This window comes from Onychostruthus taczanowskii, unplaced genomic scaffold (genome assembly GCF_017590055.1).
Source record: "Onychostruthus taczanowskii isolate IOZ18803 unplaced genomic scaffold, ASM1759005v1 scaffold144, whole genome shotgun sequence".
Lineage (NCBI taxonomy): Eukaryota > Metazoa > Chordata > Aves > Passeriformes > Passeridae > Onychostruthus > Onychostruthus taczanowskii.
In genome coordinates this window covers 65,831-84,123 of record NW_024498619.1, presented here as the reverse complement: position 1 = coordinate 84,123, position 18,293 = coordinate 65,831, and the positions used below count along the sequence as shown (strand labels likewise).

The following is an 18,293-nucleotide window of genomic DNA, read 5'->3' as shown; positions in this document are numbered from 1 at the left end:
AGAGGTGCTGGGAGAAGCCCATGGTGAGACCCCACCATGGTGCATCACTGGGCTGCCCCTCTAGTCCTTGGCCAAGCTGGCTGATCTGGGGAGAAAAGTGGTGAGACCCCACCATGCATCACTGGGCTGCCCCTCTAGTCCTTGGCCAAGCTGGCTGATCTGGGGAGAAAAATGGGAATTTGTGTGCTTATTTGGGGAGAAAATGAGAATTTGTGTGCTGATTTGGGGAGAAAAATGACAATTTGTGTGCTGATTTGGGGAGAAAAATGACAATTTGTGTGCTGATTTGGGGAGAAAAATGAGAATTTGTTTGCTGATTTGGGGAGAAAGTGAGAATTTGTGTGCTGATTTGGAGAAAAAATGAGAATTTGTGTGCTGATTTGGGGAGAAAAATGAGAATTTGTGTGCTGAGCCAAGTGTCCCCAGGACCCCCCACTTTGTGGTGTGGGGACAGGGCTGGGGGTGACACTGGGAGAAACCAGAGGGCTTGGGATTGAGTCTGAGCTTGGAGAAATAAACCTGCTGCTGCTGCAGCCCAGGGTGGCACCCGGGCTGGACACGGGGACAGGGACAGGGACAGGGATGGGGACAGGGACAGGACAGGGACGGGGACAGGGACGGGGACAGGGACGGGGACAAGACAGGGACAGGGACAGGGACAGGGACGGGGACAGGGACAGGGACGGGGACAGGACAGGGACAGGGACAGGGGACAGGGACAGGGACAGGGACGGGGACAGGGACGGGGACAGGGACAGGGACAGGGACAGGGACAGGGACAGGGTGGCCTCGCGCTGGAGCATCCCAGGAGTGGGAGAACAGGTCCAGCCTCCTGCCCTGGGACTCCCCAGGCACTGCCAGCAGCAGGGCCATCGTCCTGTCCTGGCACGGAGAAATGCCATCTGTGCCAGCCTGGCTGTGGCACTGGAGAGGAGCTGCGAGCTGCCAGAGAGCCCAAATCCAGCTTTTCCTCCCCCAGGGAATCAGGATTTCCCCTGCCGAGGGGGAGCTGCGGAAACGTCGGCAGCAAAGCCCAGTTTTTTTTAAATTTTTAATATTTTTTTTTAGCTGCTGTTGTGGCAGCGTTCAAGCCAAATAAATAAATAAATAACATTCCCAACATTTCCTGCAGCACACGGGCTGCTCCAGCGTTTTAATTGCTTGGGAGGGGCCGGGAATGAACCCACACTGGAGCTGCACAACAGGACCTTGCCCATGGCCAGGAGGAAGCAGCTGCTGCTCAGCCCTTGTGTCTGCACTCGTGGAGTGAGGAAATGAAAGCCCGGGCCAAAGGTTTGATTTTTACGCTTTATTTCAAAAAAAGAAAACACAAAACAAGAACACCATAACCCCAGAAAACACTCGAATTTCAAACAATTATATTAATGGTGCTGCTTTTGCAGCCGGCTGGGAGAAGATTCGTGGTTGCAGACCAACTGCTCGAGGGCGTTTCGGTTCTCAGACCTCCAAGTATAAATAATTTTCCCATCGATATCAGAAAATAACTTATTATTATTATTATTATTATTATATATCTTAGCATAAAAACGTGAGAATTACATCCCAAAAATACAGCAACATTGCTGGCAAAAGGCCTCGATTAACCTTAAGGTGTTTAAAGCAGGAACTTTAAGTGGCACTTAAGGACAGAAGGAGTGAGGGGAGCTCTGGGGAGGGCACCAGCCCGGGCTCATCCCTGTTTTCCACAGCTCCCACGCTCAGCTCCAGCCGAACCCCCCCAAAAGACATCAATGTGAGCTTTATTATTTTATACCTATTTTTTTTTTTTTTTTTTTTTTTTTTTTTTTTGTCGCTGTTGCCGTCGGGTTTTCTTTTGCCTCCCTCCCCTGCCGGAGCCGGGGCGGGGAGTTCCTTCCTGAGCGAGAGTCCTGCGGCTGCGGGACGCGGGTCACCGCTCCGGGAGGTTGATCACCGGCACCCACTGGTCCAGGTACCGGCTCTCCCGGCAGAAACACATCAGCTGACTCAGCGCCGGGTCCTTCCACTGCGACGCCTGCGGGTTCTGGAAAGGGGACAGGCAAAAAGCTCCAGCGCGGCAGCAAAAACAAGCCGAGAGCGGCGCGGGGGGAGCGCAGCAGAAAGAGCAGGAGTGTGAATCATCTTAAATTGCTGGCGAGGCAAACAAACGAGTCAGGCCTGGGAGCATGTGAGGAGTTTAGCTTTGGACTCTGGGGCAGAGTAGGGAAGGGGGGGAAAAAACAGGAGAGATAAAAGGGGGGGGAAGGGAGAGAAAAACAGGGGGAAAGAAAAAGGGAGAAACAACGAGGGAAGGGGGGAAAAATCAAGAGGGAGCGGGGAAAGGAGGAAAACTAAGGAAAGAAAAGCCAGAACAGGAGAAAGAGGGGAGCAACAAAGGAGAAAGATGGGGAAAACACAGCGAACGAGGGGCGAGCGCAGCCGGCGCTCCCGGGGCGCGGGAGGCACCGCGGGCCCCTCGCTGGGGCCGCGGGTTCGAGCCCCGGGCGCGGCGGTTCGGGGGGGTCCCGAGCGGCTCCGGGGAGCCGCGGCTGTCCCCCCGCGGCGGCGGCCGGGGCTCACCGTGACGAGCACGCAGTGCAGGTCGGCGGGCGGGTCGGGGCCCGCGGCGGGCAGCAGCAGCTCCGCCAGGCGCGCCGGGTTGCTGACGCGCAGGATGTTGATGTCGTTCTCGCAGCAGAAGGCCCGCAGCAGCGTGAAGTGGATCTGCAGCGCCGCGTCCCCCGCCTCCTCCTCCTCGGCGGCCAGCAGGCACAGCACCACGTTATCGGGGTCCCTGCGGGGCACCGCCGTCACCGCGGGCGCGCCGGGCAGCGGGCACCGGGGGCACGGGGAAGGGCGGGGGGGGCACTCACACGTTGAGCAGCTTGGCCGCCTCGTAGACGCCGAGGGTGAGGCTCCGCTGGCTCAGCGCCTTGCTCAGCACCTCCTCGAGCGCGTCCCCCGCCTGCTCCATCCTGCGCCGGGACACGCGGCACCGGCCGTCACCGGCCACCCCGCGCCGCTCCCCGCCCCGGCCCCCGCCGCCCCCCCGGCCTCACCTCCCGGCGGCGCGGCGCTCCCCGGGCAGCTCCTCCAGAGTCATCACGGGGACACGGCCGCTCAGGGCTCGGACAGGCAGCGGGCAGGGCGGGCAGCGCTCGGGGCTCGGACAGCGGGCAGCGCTCGGACACCGCGCTCGGGCACCGGGCACCGCGCTCCGGCCGCTCCGGCCGCTCCGGCCCCGCCGCCCGTGCCGGACAAAGGCGCCCAGCGCGCGCGGCCCCGCCCGCCCCGGCCAACCCGCGCCGCACTCGTTTGCATAGCCCGCTCCCATTGGCTCATGCAAATGAGACCACGCCCATGGGTTACTGATCGCGGCCGGGCCTGGCCCCGCTCGGGACCGGACCCAGATCGTGATCCTGGTCCTGGTCCTGGTCCTGGTCCTGGTCCTGGTCCTGATCCTGGTCCTGGTCCTGATCCTGATCCTGATCCTGATCCTGATCCTGATCCTGCCCCGGAGCAGCCTGCTCCAAACCCAACCAGCCTGGCCTTGGGCACTGCCAGGGATCCAGGGGCAGCCACAGCTGCTCTGGGAATTCCATCCCAGCCCCTCCCCGCCTTCTCAGGGAACAATTCCTAATTCCCAGTGTCCCATCCATCCCTGCCCTCTGGCAGTGGGAGCCATTCCCTGTGTCCTGTCCCTCCATGCCTTGTCCCCAGTCCCTCTCCAGCTCTCCTGGAGCCCCTCCAGGCCCTGCCAGGGGCTCTGAGCTCTCCCTGGATCCTTCTCCTCTCCAGGTGAGCACCCCCAGCTCTCCCAGCCTGGCTCCAGAGGGGCTCCAGCCCTGCAGCAGCTCCGGGGGCTCCTCTGGGCTCTCTCCAGCAGCTCCAGGTGCTGGGGCAGCTCTGCAGGTGGGGCCTCCCCTGGGAGGGGCAGAATCCCTCCTTGCACAGATCCCGTTCTCTGCCTTCCCTGTCCCTGCAGGGGTTGCCCTCTTGCAGTGCCCCTTGCAGGGAGCTCCCCTGCCCTCAGCCTCAGCAGCCCTCAAACACAGGGCCAGTGTTTGCCACTGGAACAACAACAGTGGCTGCCCCTGGATCCCTGGCAGTGTCCCAGGCCAGGCTGGACAGGGTTTGGAGCACCCTGGGACAGGGGAAGGTGTCCCTGCCATGGCAGGGATGGCACTGGGTGATCTTTCAGGTCCCTCATCCCCCAAACCAGCCTGTGGCTCTGTGATCTCTCCCTTTCCAAGAACCTGGTGCTTCTCCGGGAAGCTGCTCCCGCTCCAGATGTCCCGTGTCAGCCCTGAGACCTCCGGGCAGGATTGCTCCTGGTGGCTGCTGTGTCAAAGCTTTCTCAGCTGTTGCACCCAAACCCCTCCGTCCTCCCCAGCCGGTGCCAGAGCTCTTTCCCAACCTGGCTGCGGGCTGGCACATTCCCACCGGCTCCACGGGCTGCATCGGGACCCTTGGTGGTCCCTCACACGGATTTTGGCAGAGTGTGCTTTAGAGTTTGGCTTGTGTCAGTGTTTTCCTGCAGCTCTTGAGCACCAGGAGCCGTTTTCCACAGCGCAGAGTGCAGAGTGGTGCCAGCTCCGTGCACCTCCTGCAGAACCCCTGAGCTGGCCGTTTGGGAAATGAGGCATCACAGAATCCTGGAATGGTTTGGGTTGGGAGGGACCCCCGGGATGGTTTTGTGCCACCCCCTGCCATGGGCAGGGCCACCTCCCACCGCTCCAGGTTGCTGCCCACCCCGGAACACTCCAGGGGCTTATCAAAGCGTCTCTGCAGCAGGATGAAGAGGGTGATTTCTCTGCCCCCGGCTGTGTGGGCTCCCGGGGGTTTGTTCTGTCCCCCGGCCCGGCTCTGCCCGTCCTGCTGCTGCCCGGCACGGCTCAAGGGAGCCCACGGCGCGGGGAGAAAAGCAGAAAAGCCCTTTTTGCATCAGGTGGAGGGGTGGCAGATGGCCGGACCGCAGCAGAACAGGTGGGGGCATTGTGCGGTGACCCTCTGAATTAAGTTCGCTTAATTTGCTGTATCTCTATTAGCAACTGCGGGCTCCAGGGCTCCGCCCGTGGCTCCGGCCTCGCAGCCCCATCTGTGCCGGCCCCGAGCTAAATCTGTCTCGGAGGCAGCTGGGGAGCAGCTGAAGCCTCTCCTGTCCCTCTCTCCCTCCCTCCCTCCCGGCCGGCGGCAGCTCCCGGGGCAGCGCTCTGACTCCGCGGCTTTCCCGGCCCGGCGCAGTTTTCCCGGCTGTCCCTTGTCCCGAGGAGCAGCAGGGATGCGGGGAGCCTCGGCCCTGCTGGGGGACAGGGGTGGCCGTGCCGGGATGTGCCGCGGCTGCCCGGGATGGAGCCGGGGATGGAGCCGGCCCCGTGGTGAGACCTCCGTCAGCTCCCAGCTGGCAGCTGCTGCTGAACCTTCCTTTCATCGCCTGCCAAAAGCGGCCGGGGTGTTTTGCTCCCCCCCCCTGCCCTTTAATCCTGACTTTCATCGTTCTCTAAGCTGGGCCTGCCCTCCCCTCCGCGTTTGGCATGGCAGAGTCGGGGGGCAGGAGCTGTGTCGGGCTCAGAGGGGGCTCAGCCTCCCCCCACCCGGCAGATCCTCGCCCCAAATGTTCTCTGGGCTGCCCGTGGGCGCAGGCAGCCTGGAGAGCAAAGGGTTAACCCCAGGGATGTGGGAGATGCCCGCTGGAGCCCTCGATGGGGGAGGAGGTCTGGGCCGGCTGCGGAGGTGCTTCCTGCACGTAAGAGCATCAAGTTGTTTAATTTCAGTTTTTGGGAATGAGACCAACCATCAAACAGTGTCAGCGAGAGGTGACAAAGCCCCATCCGTGCCGGAGCCAGCGGCAGCCGGCCAGGGCCCTTCCCGGGAATGCCTCGGGGTGGTCCCGGCCCCAGAGCCCCGGAGCAGAGCCAGGGGCTGCCGCTCCCTGTCCCTCGCTCGGCTGTCCCTGATCCTCTCCCTTGTTTCCCTGCTTGTCCCGTCCCTCCCGGGACCTTTGTCCAGCCCCGCCGGCCCCTCGGCCATCCCTCTGCCGTGGAGAATCCCGCCGTGTCCGCCTGCTGGGACACCCCAGCTCCCCCGGGCACCCCTCGCTGCTGTGCCGGGGCCACCGAGGGCTCCCAGCCCCTCCGGGTCTGCTGGATCCCGCGGGCAGCGGCAGAGCAAACGCCAGCTTGCACATTCCCGGTGCCACCCGTTCCGTGTCACCGAGCTGCCCAGCTCCCGCAGCGCCCAGGCACATCCACCTTCCCGGAGCAGGAGCAGCTCCCCCGGGCCCTGGCACCCGGGGGATTTCGGCTTTGCCTGCCCAAGGAGCAGGGCAGGAGCCTGGCACTGCCCCAGGATCCCGCTGCCCTGCCACCATCGCTGCCAGGTGCCCTCCGGCGCTGGCAGCACAAGAGCAAAACCACATTTTCCCCGTTTTCCTCGGAGTCCCTCCGTCCCTGGCAGAGCTAAAAGCGGGGTTCAGCTGCAGCCAGCCCTGCTGCCGTGCAGGGTTTGGCTCTGGGCAGCCCCAGGGAAGCCTGGGCCCGCCTGGCTCTGCCTCCGGAGCTGGGCACGGTGCCAGCAGCTTTCCCAACCGCCCGGGTCACGGCAGAGCAGCCGGGAGCCCGGCTCGGTGGCACGGAGCAGGGCTGGCACTGCCCTGGCACGGACATTCGCCCGGCACAAGCTGCTCTGCAGGCTCCTGCCTGGGGGCTGGCTCCCCAAAGGTGGGAGGGCAGGGGGCCGGGGGGCCTGGGATGTGTTTGTCCCAGCCGGTTTGCCCGCACTCAGCACATTCCTGCGGCCCTCGGTGGCGCTGGAACATCGCTGGGAGGGAGCCGGGAGTCCCTGGCTGGCAGCAGGAGCTCTGCAAACAGGGAGCACCAGCGAGTGCTTTGGTGGCTTTAAACTGAGGGAGGGGAGACGGGGATTGGAGATTAGGAGGAAATTCTTGGCTGTGAGGGTGGTGAGACCCTGGCAGCTGTGGCTGCTCCATTCCTGGGAGTGCTCAAAGCTGGCTTGGAGCAGCCTGGGACAGGGGAAGGTGTCCCTGCCTGCTCCCCAAGGGAGCGGGATGGACGAGGTCTAACCACCCCAGGATTCTGTGATTTCATGGATCACCCATGTCCCACCCGCCTGGGTAAACACCTGAAATATCTTTTCCTTCTGCTGGAGGGTATTTCCTGCTGGAATATCTTTTCCTTCCCCAGCACATCCCTGCTGGGCTGCCAGGGCAGCAGGAAGCTGAGCTGCCCCTGGCAGGGGCATTCCCTGTGCCCCACATGCAGCTCTCCATCCCTCCTCCCTGCGGGCACAGGCGTTTTTCCCACCCTGGCCACGCCGGGCACACGTGGCATTCCTGGTGGGAATCACCCGGCCGGGCAGCACCGGGCAAAGTCCAGAACGGGGACAGAGAGAGCCGGACTGAAATAAAAACAAACTTTGTCCATTTAGCGGCAGCGCGGGGCCATAAAGCAGAGCACGGGTGGCACTTCCACGAGGGAGCAGTGTCCTGCACCGCCAGGAATCCTCTCCCCGTGCCGTGCCGGGGGCAGCCAGCAGCCCCCCGTGCTGCCTCCCGCAGGGAAGTTCCCTGTTTGCCAGGTTTTCCCTCCGCTGTGAGCAGAGGGAGGGCTGGACCCTCCCCAAAGCAGCCCCAGCCACGCACATGGAACCAGGGAGCTGGGGGGGTTCAGCCCCCAGTCACCTTCAGTAACCTTCACTGGTGCTGCCGTGGGCAGCAGGGAGCTCAGGGGGGACGTTAAATCATTAATCTGGATTCGTTTTGTCTCCCAGGAATGCGTGGAGTGGGAAGAGTATTTGGAAAGCAGAGAGGAAGGAGCGTGGAGTGAAGCCCAGGGTTTGATGGTTGTTGCAGGAGGGATAATGAAACTGAGGGGTTTATTTGAGAGCAGGTTTAAAAACATAAATGAAAATATATAATATAAAATGTATGTAATGCTTATGAGACCCTATTGCAGAGCTGCCCCAGCCCTGGGGCCAACAGCAACAGCACCTGGAGCTGCTGGAGAGAGCCCAGAGGAGCCCCCGGAGCTGCTGCAGGGCTGGAGCCCCTCTGGAGCCGGGCTGGGAGAGCTGGGGGTGCTCACCTGGAGAGGAGAAGGATCCAGGGAGAGCTCAGAGCCCCTGGCAGGGCCTGGAGGGGCTCCAGGAGAGCTGGAGAGGGACTGGGGACAAGGCATGCAGGGACAGGACACAGGGAATGGCTCCCACTGCCAGAGGGCAGGGATGGATGGGACACTGGGAATTGGGAATTGTTCCTGGGAGGGTGGGCAGGGACTGGGATGGAATTCCCAGAGCAGCCCCTGGATTCCTGGCAGTGCCCAAGGCCAGGCTGGACGTGTTTGGAGAATCCCTGCCCGGGTTCAGTCCTTGCTCACGGACAGGCACAAGGATGGGGACAGGCACAGGAACCAGGCCAGGGGCAGAGACATGGCAGGGACAGTGACAGGGACAGGACCAGGACAGGGACAGGACAGGGACAGGGAAGGGGACAGGGACAGGCACAAGCACAGGGATAGGCACAGGGACAGGGACAGGGACACGGACAGGGATAGGCACAGGGACGGGGACGGGGACAGGGACAGGACAGGAGGACAGGACAGGGACAGGGGACAGGGACAGGAACGGGGACAGGGACAGGGACAGAGGACGGGGACAGGGACAGGGACAGGGCAGGGACACGGACAGGGACAGGGACAGGGACAGGGACACGGACAGGGACAGGGGTAGGGACAGGGACAGGGACAGGACCCGGCGGGGACGCCGCCGTCGCTCCGGTGCCCTCTGGCGGTCGCAGCGGGGGCAGCACCCGGGACCATCGCGGCTTCTCAAGGCAGGAAAAACGCGTTTGTTTTTTAAAATTTAAATTAGTTTTGCAGTGAGGGCAAACAGAACGGTGAGTCCAGCCTTAGGCACGGGATCCTGCCGTGGGGAGCCTGGTGGGAGCAGGGGGGCTGGGCTCTGTTTGTGCTGACCCCCTGCTCCACTGTGGGGCTGCAGCCTGGGGGCCACCAACACCAAAACCACAGGAAAAAGGATGAGAAATCCCGTGGAGAGGATGGAGACGGCAGCAGGAGCGGGGTGGGATGGAGCTCGGCTCACCCCATCCTGATGGCACCTCCACACCAAACCTGTCCAGTAGTGCAGAGTGGGGAGCCCTGGGGAATGTGGGGCTTGTGCCCCAAGCCCAGAAGCTCTTTAGGACGAATTAGAGGTGATGAAACAAGCAGAAAAATGCAGCAGCACGTGCCCCAGGGCACCTGCAGGGAGCTGCTTCCTGCCTGGCCTCATGGAGCAGCAATGTCCCGTGGGGCAGCAGCAGGGCTGGGGCTCCCAGCCCCCCTGGATGTCACCGTGTCACTGGGACGTGGCTGACACTGCTTTCCACCTGCCACGGGGGCATGAGGTCCTGGCCCCTCTTTCTGAAGCAGCACCTGTCAGGCCATCCTTTAACATGAACCTGCAACAAGGGAGACTTATTTTTCTTGAGAAAATACACTTTTTTTCCCGCAATATACATAATTTTCTAATTAGAATTAAGATTAGCCAGAATGAGATGATCTCTAAGGTGCCTCCCAGCCCAAACCATTCTGTGATCCGATGACCTTGACCACGAACTTGTGCCATGGACAGGGTGGGATGCCTGCAGTGCCACCGGCCTGGGGACAATGCCCATCACGCCACCAGCCTGGGGACTGCCCTCCCTGTGGTGCCTTATCGGAGCTGTCAGCCTGCAGCTCCCAGCTCCTCTGTGTCCTTATCCAAGGGAGCAGCCGGGGGACACAGCCCTGGGACAGTCCCTGGGCCACGCGGGGCAGAGGCTGAAGCAGCCCGGGCTGAATCCTCAGCACGGGCAGGGTTTGGGGGTCCCGCTGCCGGTCCTGGGCTGCAGGCTGAGCATCTTCCATGTGTCTGCTGCGCCTGCCTGCAGCCCAGGGGCCGGGCGGGATGGCTGGGATCCGGGTAGAGAGGTTTGCTTCCCGGGCAGGAGCTCTCTCCCGAGCACATCCCGAGCCTTCGCAGCTCCTCCTCAGGCATTTTGGGGCCGGTGCCTCGTGTGTGCTGCAGAGCCAGCCCGCGGATGCTCAGCCCGTGGGCAGCTCCTGTGCCCCGAGGTGCAGCTCCGTAAATCCCATGGAGCAGGGTGCTCTGGGCGCTCCTCAGTATTCCTGCTGCGGAATGTCGAGGGAGCGAGGGACCGAGGGAGCGACCCCGCTCTGCTCCCCAGGGATGCTCAGGGAGCCTGCAGGGTGCACGGCACCGCCAGGATTTGGGGTGTCCTGGCAGGGCAGGGCCCTGCACGGGCCGGAGCGGCGGGGACAGCGCCGCAGCTGCCACCGAGCCGAGCGTGCCACGACAGCCCCGGGGACGTGCGGCCCGGGCGGCCACGCTCGTTAGCAGGGCTGGGTGCCTGTAATTAGCCTAATGAGCGGCTGCCCCGGCCGGCGGCGGCAGCAGAGGCAGCTCCGTGACCTCCTTTCGGCGCCTTTGATCCGCCCGCTCCTCCAGTTCCTTACCCGGGCCAGATCCGGCCGGGCACGCGTGGTCCCCGGGCTCCGGGAGCCGCACGAGGGCTCAGCCGGTGCCCTGCTCAGCTCCCGGGAATGCCGGCATGGGAATACTAGCCTGGGAATGCCAGCATGGGAACCCCAGCCTGGGAATGCCAGCATGGGAACCCCAGCCTGGGAATGCCAGCCTGGGAACACCAGCCTGGGAAGGCCGGCCTGGGAATACTAGCCTGGGAATGCCAGGCTGGGAATGCCAGGCTGGGAACACCAGCCTGGGAATGCCAGCATGGGAATGCCAGGCTGGGAATACCAACCTGGGAATGCCGGCCTGGGAATACTAGCCTGGGAATGCCAGGCTGGGAATGCCAGGCTGGGAACACCTGCCTGGGAATAGCAGCCTGGGAATGCCAGCCTGGGAATGCCGGCCTGGGAATGCCAGCATGGGAATGCCAGCATGGGAATACTAGCCTGGGAATGCCAGCCTGGGAATACTAGCCTGGGAATGCCAGGCTGGGAATGCCAGGCTGGGAACACCTGCCTGGGAGTAGCAGCCTGGGAATGCCAGCCTGGGAATGCCGGCCTGGGAATGCCGGCCTGGGAATGCCAGGCTGGGAATGCCAGGCTGGGAACACCTGCCTGGGAGTAGCAGCCTGGGAATGCCAGCCTGGGAATGCCGGCCTGGGAATGCCGGCCTGGGAATGCCGGCCTGGGAATGCCAGCCTGGGAATACCGGCCTGGGAATGCCGGCCTGGGAATGCCAGCCTGGGAATACCGGCACGGGAATACTGGCCTGGGAATGCCAGCATGGGAACACCGGCCTGGGAATGGCAGCCAGGTCCGTGACTGCCGGCACCGGCAGGAATGGCTCCGGCTCACGGCCCAAGCCTGGCGCTGGTGGCACAGGCGGTGTCACCCGCGTGGCACCGGCAGTGTCACCCCCGCGCTGTGTCAGAGGCGGTGTCACCCCCGTGCTGTGGCACAGGCAGTGTCACCCCCACCGGCCTGGGAATGGCAGCCAGGTCCATGACTGCCGGCACCGGCAGGAATGGCTCCGGCTCACGGCCCAAGCCTGGCGCTGGTGGCACAGGCGGTGTCACCCGCGTGGCACCGGCAGTGTCACCCCCGCGCTGTGTCAGAGGCGGTGTCACCCCCGTGCTGTGGCACAGGCAGTGTCACCCCCGCGCTGTGGCACAGGCTGTGTCACTCCCTCCCCGGAGCACGCGGTGTTTCTGCACCGGAGCTGCTGCTCCTGCTGTGCCCAGAATCCCACCGGGATCCCGGATCCCCCCCAGGCTGTTCCAGTCGAGCAAAGGGATGCTCAGCTGGGCGGGGGGCGCTGCTGACGGGGTCGGTCCGTGTGCTGCACACCCCTCGAGGCTATCTCCCCTCCTCCTGCGGGGCTGGCTGCCCCAAAACCCAAACGGGCAGCAGGATGGGGCTGGATGAGGAGAGCTGGCCCTGCCCCATGTGCAAACAGCAGCGGCTGGGTGTTCCCAGCTGGCACCGAGGGCTTGGCTCGGGTCAGTTGTGTGCCGAATGCAGCTGCGGGGACAAGAAAAACCAAGGGGCTGGATCGTGTTTGGGGCAGATCCCCAGTGTGAGAAGGGCTTTGGGTGCCAGGGGGCCTGGCATGGGGGCACTGATCCCTGCTCCAGGAGGGTTATCCCAGCGCCACCAGGCCCAGGGTTCAGCCCGTGCAGCGAAGAGCTCGGCCAAGCTCCTGCTCCTGCCAGGTGGGAACTGTGTCTTCCTTAACTCAGCCCCGCCTTGCCCATGCCCCAAAATAAACCTACACTCGTTCCTGCCCTGCGTTGTGCTCCATAAAACAAAAGGGCCTTTTTTATTTGTGTGGCAGATGAACTCTGCTCCAAGCAGCTGCTGGAGGCGCAGGCTGAGCACGGTGAGGGTGAGCAGGAAGGATGAGGAATCCTAGCTGCTGAAAATTTTAAACTTTCTGTGCTGAAGGGCACAGACCCACAAAAAACCCCAAAACCATATTTGACCTGAAGCCATGAAAAAAGCTTCCAAAATTAATTGATAACACTGGGATTACAAGTGTAGTTTGACTGGAAGTGTGTGATATCACTAAGACTTAAAGTTTTAAAACAAAACAATATATAAGGAGCAAGATAGAAGTTTTAGAACACATTGTTCTTCTTCACCGTCTGCTTCGTAAATTCAAATAGTATTTTGTAATTGGACAGAAAAGTCTGGATTGTGGACTTCGAGTGATTAGTTATTGAGTTAAAAGGGTGAGCAGGCAGGCCGAGGATGATGAGGGTGAGCAGGCAGGCTGAGGATGATGAGGGTGAGCAGGCAGGCTGGTGACGGAGGGGCAGTGTCCCTGGGCAGCCCCGCGGGCAGGCTTGCCCTGGGTGACTCGGGCGCTCCGCTGTCCCGCTCCGCAGCGATTCCCGCAGACCCGGCGCAGCTGCCGGCTCAGCGGCCCGGCCCAGCTCCCTGGCCGCCCTCCACACCCCGCTGGGAGCCAGAGCACGAACAGGACGGGCTGGTTTTCAGCAGGCAGGGAACCAGCCGGGCTCGGAGCAGGGCCGAGCACAGCTCCGTCCCCACCATCGCTTCCCCGGGGCACCCGGACCGGGTGAGGGTCTCCTGGACGGTTTTGGTGGCAGTGTCACCGTGGGGCACGTTGACACTTGCAGCCCAGAGGTTTTCAGTGCCCTGGGACAGTGGCAGCCCAGATTTACCTGGCTGGCTGTTCAGGATACAGGGCAGTGAGCCAGCCCGCTGCAAGATGGATGTTGCAGGTCCTGGAGCTCCCGTGCACATTCCGTGTGCCAGAGGGTCCCTGTCACCCTGTACCCCTCTCAGGGACCCGATTTCCCCCAATTTCCTGTGGGTTGGGGCCACAGCAGGAGGCTGAGCTGCAGCAGTCATATTTTCTGGAAGAATCTCTTTGTCCAGGATTTTTCTCCTGGGAAGCTGAGAAGCCTCAGAGAAAAAGGAAAACGATATTATCTCATTTGCTTCTCCTGTGTTTTGCTGCTTTGGAATGTGGTTGGAGATTGTTTATCCAAGAGGTGATTGTTTCATTGGTTTCATGTGAGTGGCTTTGAATTATTGGCCAGTTGGGGCCAAGCTGTATCGGACTCTAGAAAGAGTTGTGAGTTTCTTTAGTATCTTTTTAGCCTTCTGTCTGAATCCTTTCAGCATTCTTTAGTACAGCTTATATAGCGTTCTTTAAAATAATATAGACCATAAAATAATAAATTAACCTTCTGAGAACATGGAGTCAGAGTCATCATTTCTCCCTTCATCTGGGAACCCCAAAAAATACAATTCTGAGCTGCTGGGGTGGGCAGTGGGCAGGAGTGGGGCAAGCACAGCTCCCAGCACACACAGAACACCGGCCGCGGGCCGCCCCACGCTCTGTGGTTTAACGTGTTCCCCTTCCCACCGCCCACAGGGCTGTGACACCACCACAGCCAGCCTGAAATAAAGTGGCACAGGAGGAAAAATGCTTCAGCTTGGCTTTTTCCAGGCAGAGCGGGCCCTGCTGCAGCCATTCCCATGGCGGTGCTGGTGTGGGAGGTGGCAGCAGGCACAGAGCTGGCAGGGAGGAGCAGGTTTCTGCTCAGACAGCTTCCAGCCTGCCCAGCAGGTTCCACCTGGGCACCTCCCAGTCCTCTCAGCTGCTCCCGGCCCTTGGCTGTTTCATGGAGACTCCTCTTAATTTTTCCCCCCTGGTTTTCCCCAGTAATGACCCTGGGAAGAGCTGCTGGGGGTGCTGGGGGTGGCAGCCAGAGGGGCTCGGGCAGGAGGGTTTGGTGCCCAGCAGGAGCTGAGCCCAGCAGGGAGGGGTGCTGGGATGTGGGGGCTCCCCTCGATCCCACAGCGCTGTGATCCCCGCGTGCCTGAGCTCTCCTGAGCTTCCTAGGGGGCGAAACCTAATTTTCTCCTCTTCCCCATCTCTCCTCCAGGGCAGTTTCCAAAGGAGGTGTTGGACAGCCGCAGCCAAGGCGGCTCCCCCGTGCCCATCCCTGGAAGCATCCAAGGCCAGGCTGGAGCATTGTGGTCTCGGGGAAGGTGCCCTTGCCCACGGCAGGGTGTGGAATGGGATGAGCTTTCAGGTCTTTCCAACCCAGCCCTTCCTGTGATTCCACGATTCCATCCCCCAGCCCCTCCTAGCACAGCCATTCCACGGCTTTGGGAGGCAGGGAAGGGGTGGCTGGAGAGGAATCAGCCCAGCTCACAGAAATAGCAGCGACAGAAGGAGTGTTTGGTGTACCCGACCTTCTGCTTTGTACGGCTCCAGCACTGTACAAACTAAAAATACCTCTTACCTTGACTGCTCCGAGGAAGAGCACTTGCTCGGTAGGTTGTTTAGGATTCAGGGGAAGAAAGTTCAGGCAGAGCTCAATTAGTCTGCCTTAATTTACAAGCCAAGTTCTGTGTCTGCATGATTTGCTTCGCTTGTCTGTGCACATTTTAGAGCAATGCTGTGGGAGGGCGTTTTTCACTGCACGTACTTAGGGCAGAAATTCTGCTGTTATTCACATGTTTACAGCCCTCCTCATAATGAAATTGCTGCCATATTAAAATTAAAAAAAAAAAAAAAAGAACCAGTGATGTGCTGAAATGAGCAGAATATGTGGGAGGATAAAGATGTGCCTTGCAGATCGTGGATCTCCTCGTGAGCTCTGCCTTCTCCTGCTCATTCCTGCTGTCCAGCTGGGCAGTGCTGGTTAATTCTGGGAGCTCTTCTCGGAAGGGATCCGTGTGGATGCAAGCTGAGAAGTCGCTGCATTTCTCTGTGATGTATGTGAATTTTTTCATGCTCACAAGTCATGGCCATACTTGACTTTATTTGGAAGCAATCCCTGTATTTCCTGTGGCCTAGAATCACGGAACCATTAAAGTCAGAAAAGACACCCAAGACCGTGGAATCCAACTTAAGAGAAGATTCCTGCCAAAAAAAACCTCCAAGCAACATCCCCCTTGTCCATAAGTTATTATGTCAGCCTATGCTGACAGCGACATAACAGAAAACCCTACAAACCTGATTGATAAAGTCCAAAACTAGGAAAACCGTGGCTTTGGAATGGAGCAAGGACCCGGCTGAACACTTTTCCCCCCTGCTGTGAGCTCTCTGCATTTCCTATTCCTGCTTATTAAGCAGGCAGCTGACAGCTGCTGGCAAGGCTTGGGAATAGCAGAGGAGCGTGGCGTGTCCGAAGGCTCTCCGGGCCTCTTTTGGGCAGCAGCTCGGGAGCAGCTCCTTAGGTGGGATACCCATGGGCCCTGCGTGTCCCAGCCAGAAATAGCCCCGGGAATCTGCTCCTCTGGCCGCTGGGAAGGCCGGTTGGCTCGGTGAGAAAGGGGAAGCCACGCGTCTGTGGTGTGGGAGGAAGGCAGCCCGGCCTTTGGTGGCAGCTCCTGGGGGATCTCTGGGTGTTTTTTAATCACTCCCTGGCTGGCTGAGTGCAGACCCTGCCCGCCACGCTCCCCTCTGCTGCTGGCTGCCGTGGATCTGTGTCCTGATCCAGTGTGGAATGGGGTTCCTGCAAGGCTGCGCCCGCCCGCTGGGGAAAACTCGTCAATCTCAATGTGCCAATTAATGAGTTGATTTTCAAATTAGGCCTAAACACGGGTGAATTCTGTCCTGTCTTGGTCCTTCACACGAGCAACGACTCCTGGGTGGGTGCAGCACTAGGATCTGCTCTCGGTGTAAAGGATTCCTTTTAGTTTAAATACTTTAAACACCCTTTTTTAATGTTAGGAATGGTAATGCTTTCTTGAGGCCGGAACTGCCTGTAAACTGTGAATTATACTCGTGGAAAACGTTGTCTTTTGGACTTTTGACCCATGAGGCTGATTGTGGGGCCGTTTTAATGCAAACAGCAGCGTGCAAGCGCGGCGTGTGACACCCCAGAGCGGAGCTGGAGCTTCCTGCAGGCTGCAATTCCTGCTTCCTGCTGCACGGAATGCACCGCTCCGCTGATTGTGTTCACGTGCTGATCGATCTCCCTCTGTGCATTAAACACTTCCAGGCTGTTTTCATCAGAGAATGGAATGGTTTGGGTTGGAAAGGACCTTACAGACTGTCTGGTTCTATCCCTGCCATGGCAGGGACACCTTGACTGTCCCAGGCTGCTCCAGCCTGGCCTCGGACATTCCTGGGATCCAGGGGCAGCCGCGGCTTCTCTGGGCACCTGTGCCAGGGCCTGCCCACCCTCAAAGCAGGAATTCCTCCCCAGCATCCCACCCGGCACAGGGAAGCCATTCCCATGTCCCGTGTTTGGCAGGTTTACTCCAAAGAGTCATCCCAAACCTTTTACCGTTGGGAAATTGTGGAGAACTGGGCGAACACCGGCAGCACAGGGGAGCCCTGTGCAGAGCCCCTTGGAACGCGACAAAAGGCAGATGCTCTGCTGCAAATCCCAGCCCTCGGAGCCCGTTTCCTGAGCAAATCCCCTCCCGTGAAGCTGCCGGAGCCATCTGGCAAGAGCACGTCAGGGATGGAGCGGGAATTGTCGTGTTTTGTCCCTAAAACGTGCGTGCGTGTGGCGCGACGCGCCTCGGAGCTGTCGCGGGGCGTGCAGGCCTTTCCTGGGAATGTTGTTTTAATTAGGTGGTGCTTGGTGCCGTCTGATTCATCCCTAAAAGGCTTCGAGAGAACGTGTTCTGCTCTTAGGGTGTAATTTATGGTGATTATTCATACCCCAGGAAGGGGGGGTGCTGCTGCAATCCCCCTCAGAGTCACTGCAGCAGGGGTTTCCTCAAAAACCTCCCCAAAAGTGAGCACAGGGAGCTGTGGGACTGCAGGGAAATACAACATTTAATTAATATATAATGAAGAACAACCCATGAAACCAAAAATTTTTCATTTATTTGAAGAAAATAAACTGTGGAGTTTTCCAAACCAGTCTTGAATTGATGAGCGATACGCATTCAAGAACTGAACAAATGTAATTCAATTAATTTTTAAAGCAATTGCTTCAAGCTTCTTGGAGCAGGCAAGGCAAATATTGGAAATAACATCCTTGCTGAGGCACGAAGTTTATTTTATAACAGGTGCCAAAATGTTCTGATGACTTAGAGATATAATCTGTGAGCAATCAAATTGTGTTTTGAAGGACATGTCAAATCTGTGCCTGTTGATTATGTTTTTTATATATTTGTGTTTTATATCTATCTATTGATATAATGCCTTTTGGTTATAATCAGATACCACTATATATATTATAATATATCAATATTATAATAGTGGTATGCTGACATATAATTACATCAATATGTTACTATCAATATACAATATGTATTATATTAATATTAACATTGTGTGCATTGCATGTTATTATGCATGACATATTGTTATTACATATTAGCCATTATCATAGATATGATCATTTACTATACATTGCATATTATTATATGTAGAACTATACGGTATTTATTTATACTGTATGTTGTTATATTAATAAGATGTTAATGTGTATTAATACCGCAAATATCTACCACCTCCACTTCACACTACCTGCTACCCCTGTCCGCTAATTAGACGAGCAGAAATGCCCACGAAAGGGGGAAATCTTGTTAAAACTTTCAGATCACTGCCCGGAAATCAACTTTTATTAGTTAATAACGCCAAATCTCCTAATTCCGCTTTATTTAGGTTTTATTTCTGAGGGAGCCCACACGCGGGTGGTACCATCTGCGGGAGAGGCGCGGGGGTCGACGGGGGAGGCGGGGGGGGCGCGGTGCGGTGGTAGAGCCCACGGCGGGAAACCCCGCGCCCGCCTCACACAATGCGCGCGCAGTTCGCGGCGC

The 18,293-nt window shown here is 59.3% G+C and overlaps 1 protein-coding gene across 1 annotated transcript; it reads right to left on the bottom strand.

The window, feature by feature from the left end:
* Nucleotides 1–1,300: 1,300 nt before the first annotated feature.
* On the bottom strand, nucleotides 1,301–3,246 carry GADD45A (growth arrest and DNA damage inducible alpha). Its single transcript, XM_041398319.1, has 4 exons — nucleotides 3,039–3,246; nucleotides 2,853–2,954; nucleotides 2,560–2,773; nucleotides 1,301–2,023 (listed from the first exon to the last, which is right to left on the bottom strand). Exons 1-4 carry the CDS (start codon nucleotides 3,080–3,082, stop codon nucleotides 1,910–1,912), a joined length of 474 nt encoding a protein of 157 aa, XP_041254253.1. The 5' UTR covers nucleotides 3,083–3,246; the 3' UTR covers nucleotides 1,301–1,909.
* Between the last annotated feature and the right edge of the window lie 15,047 nt (nucleotides 3,247–18,293).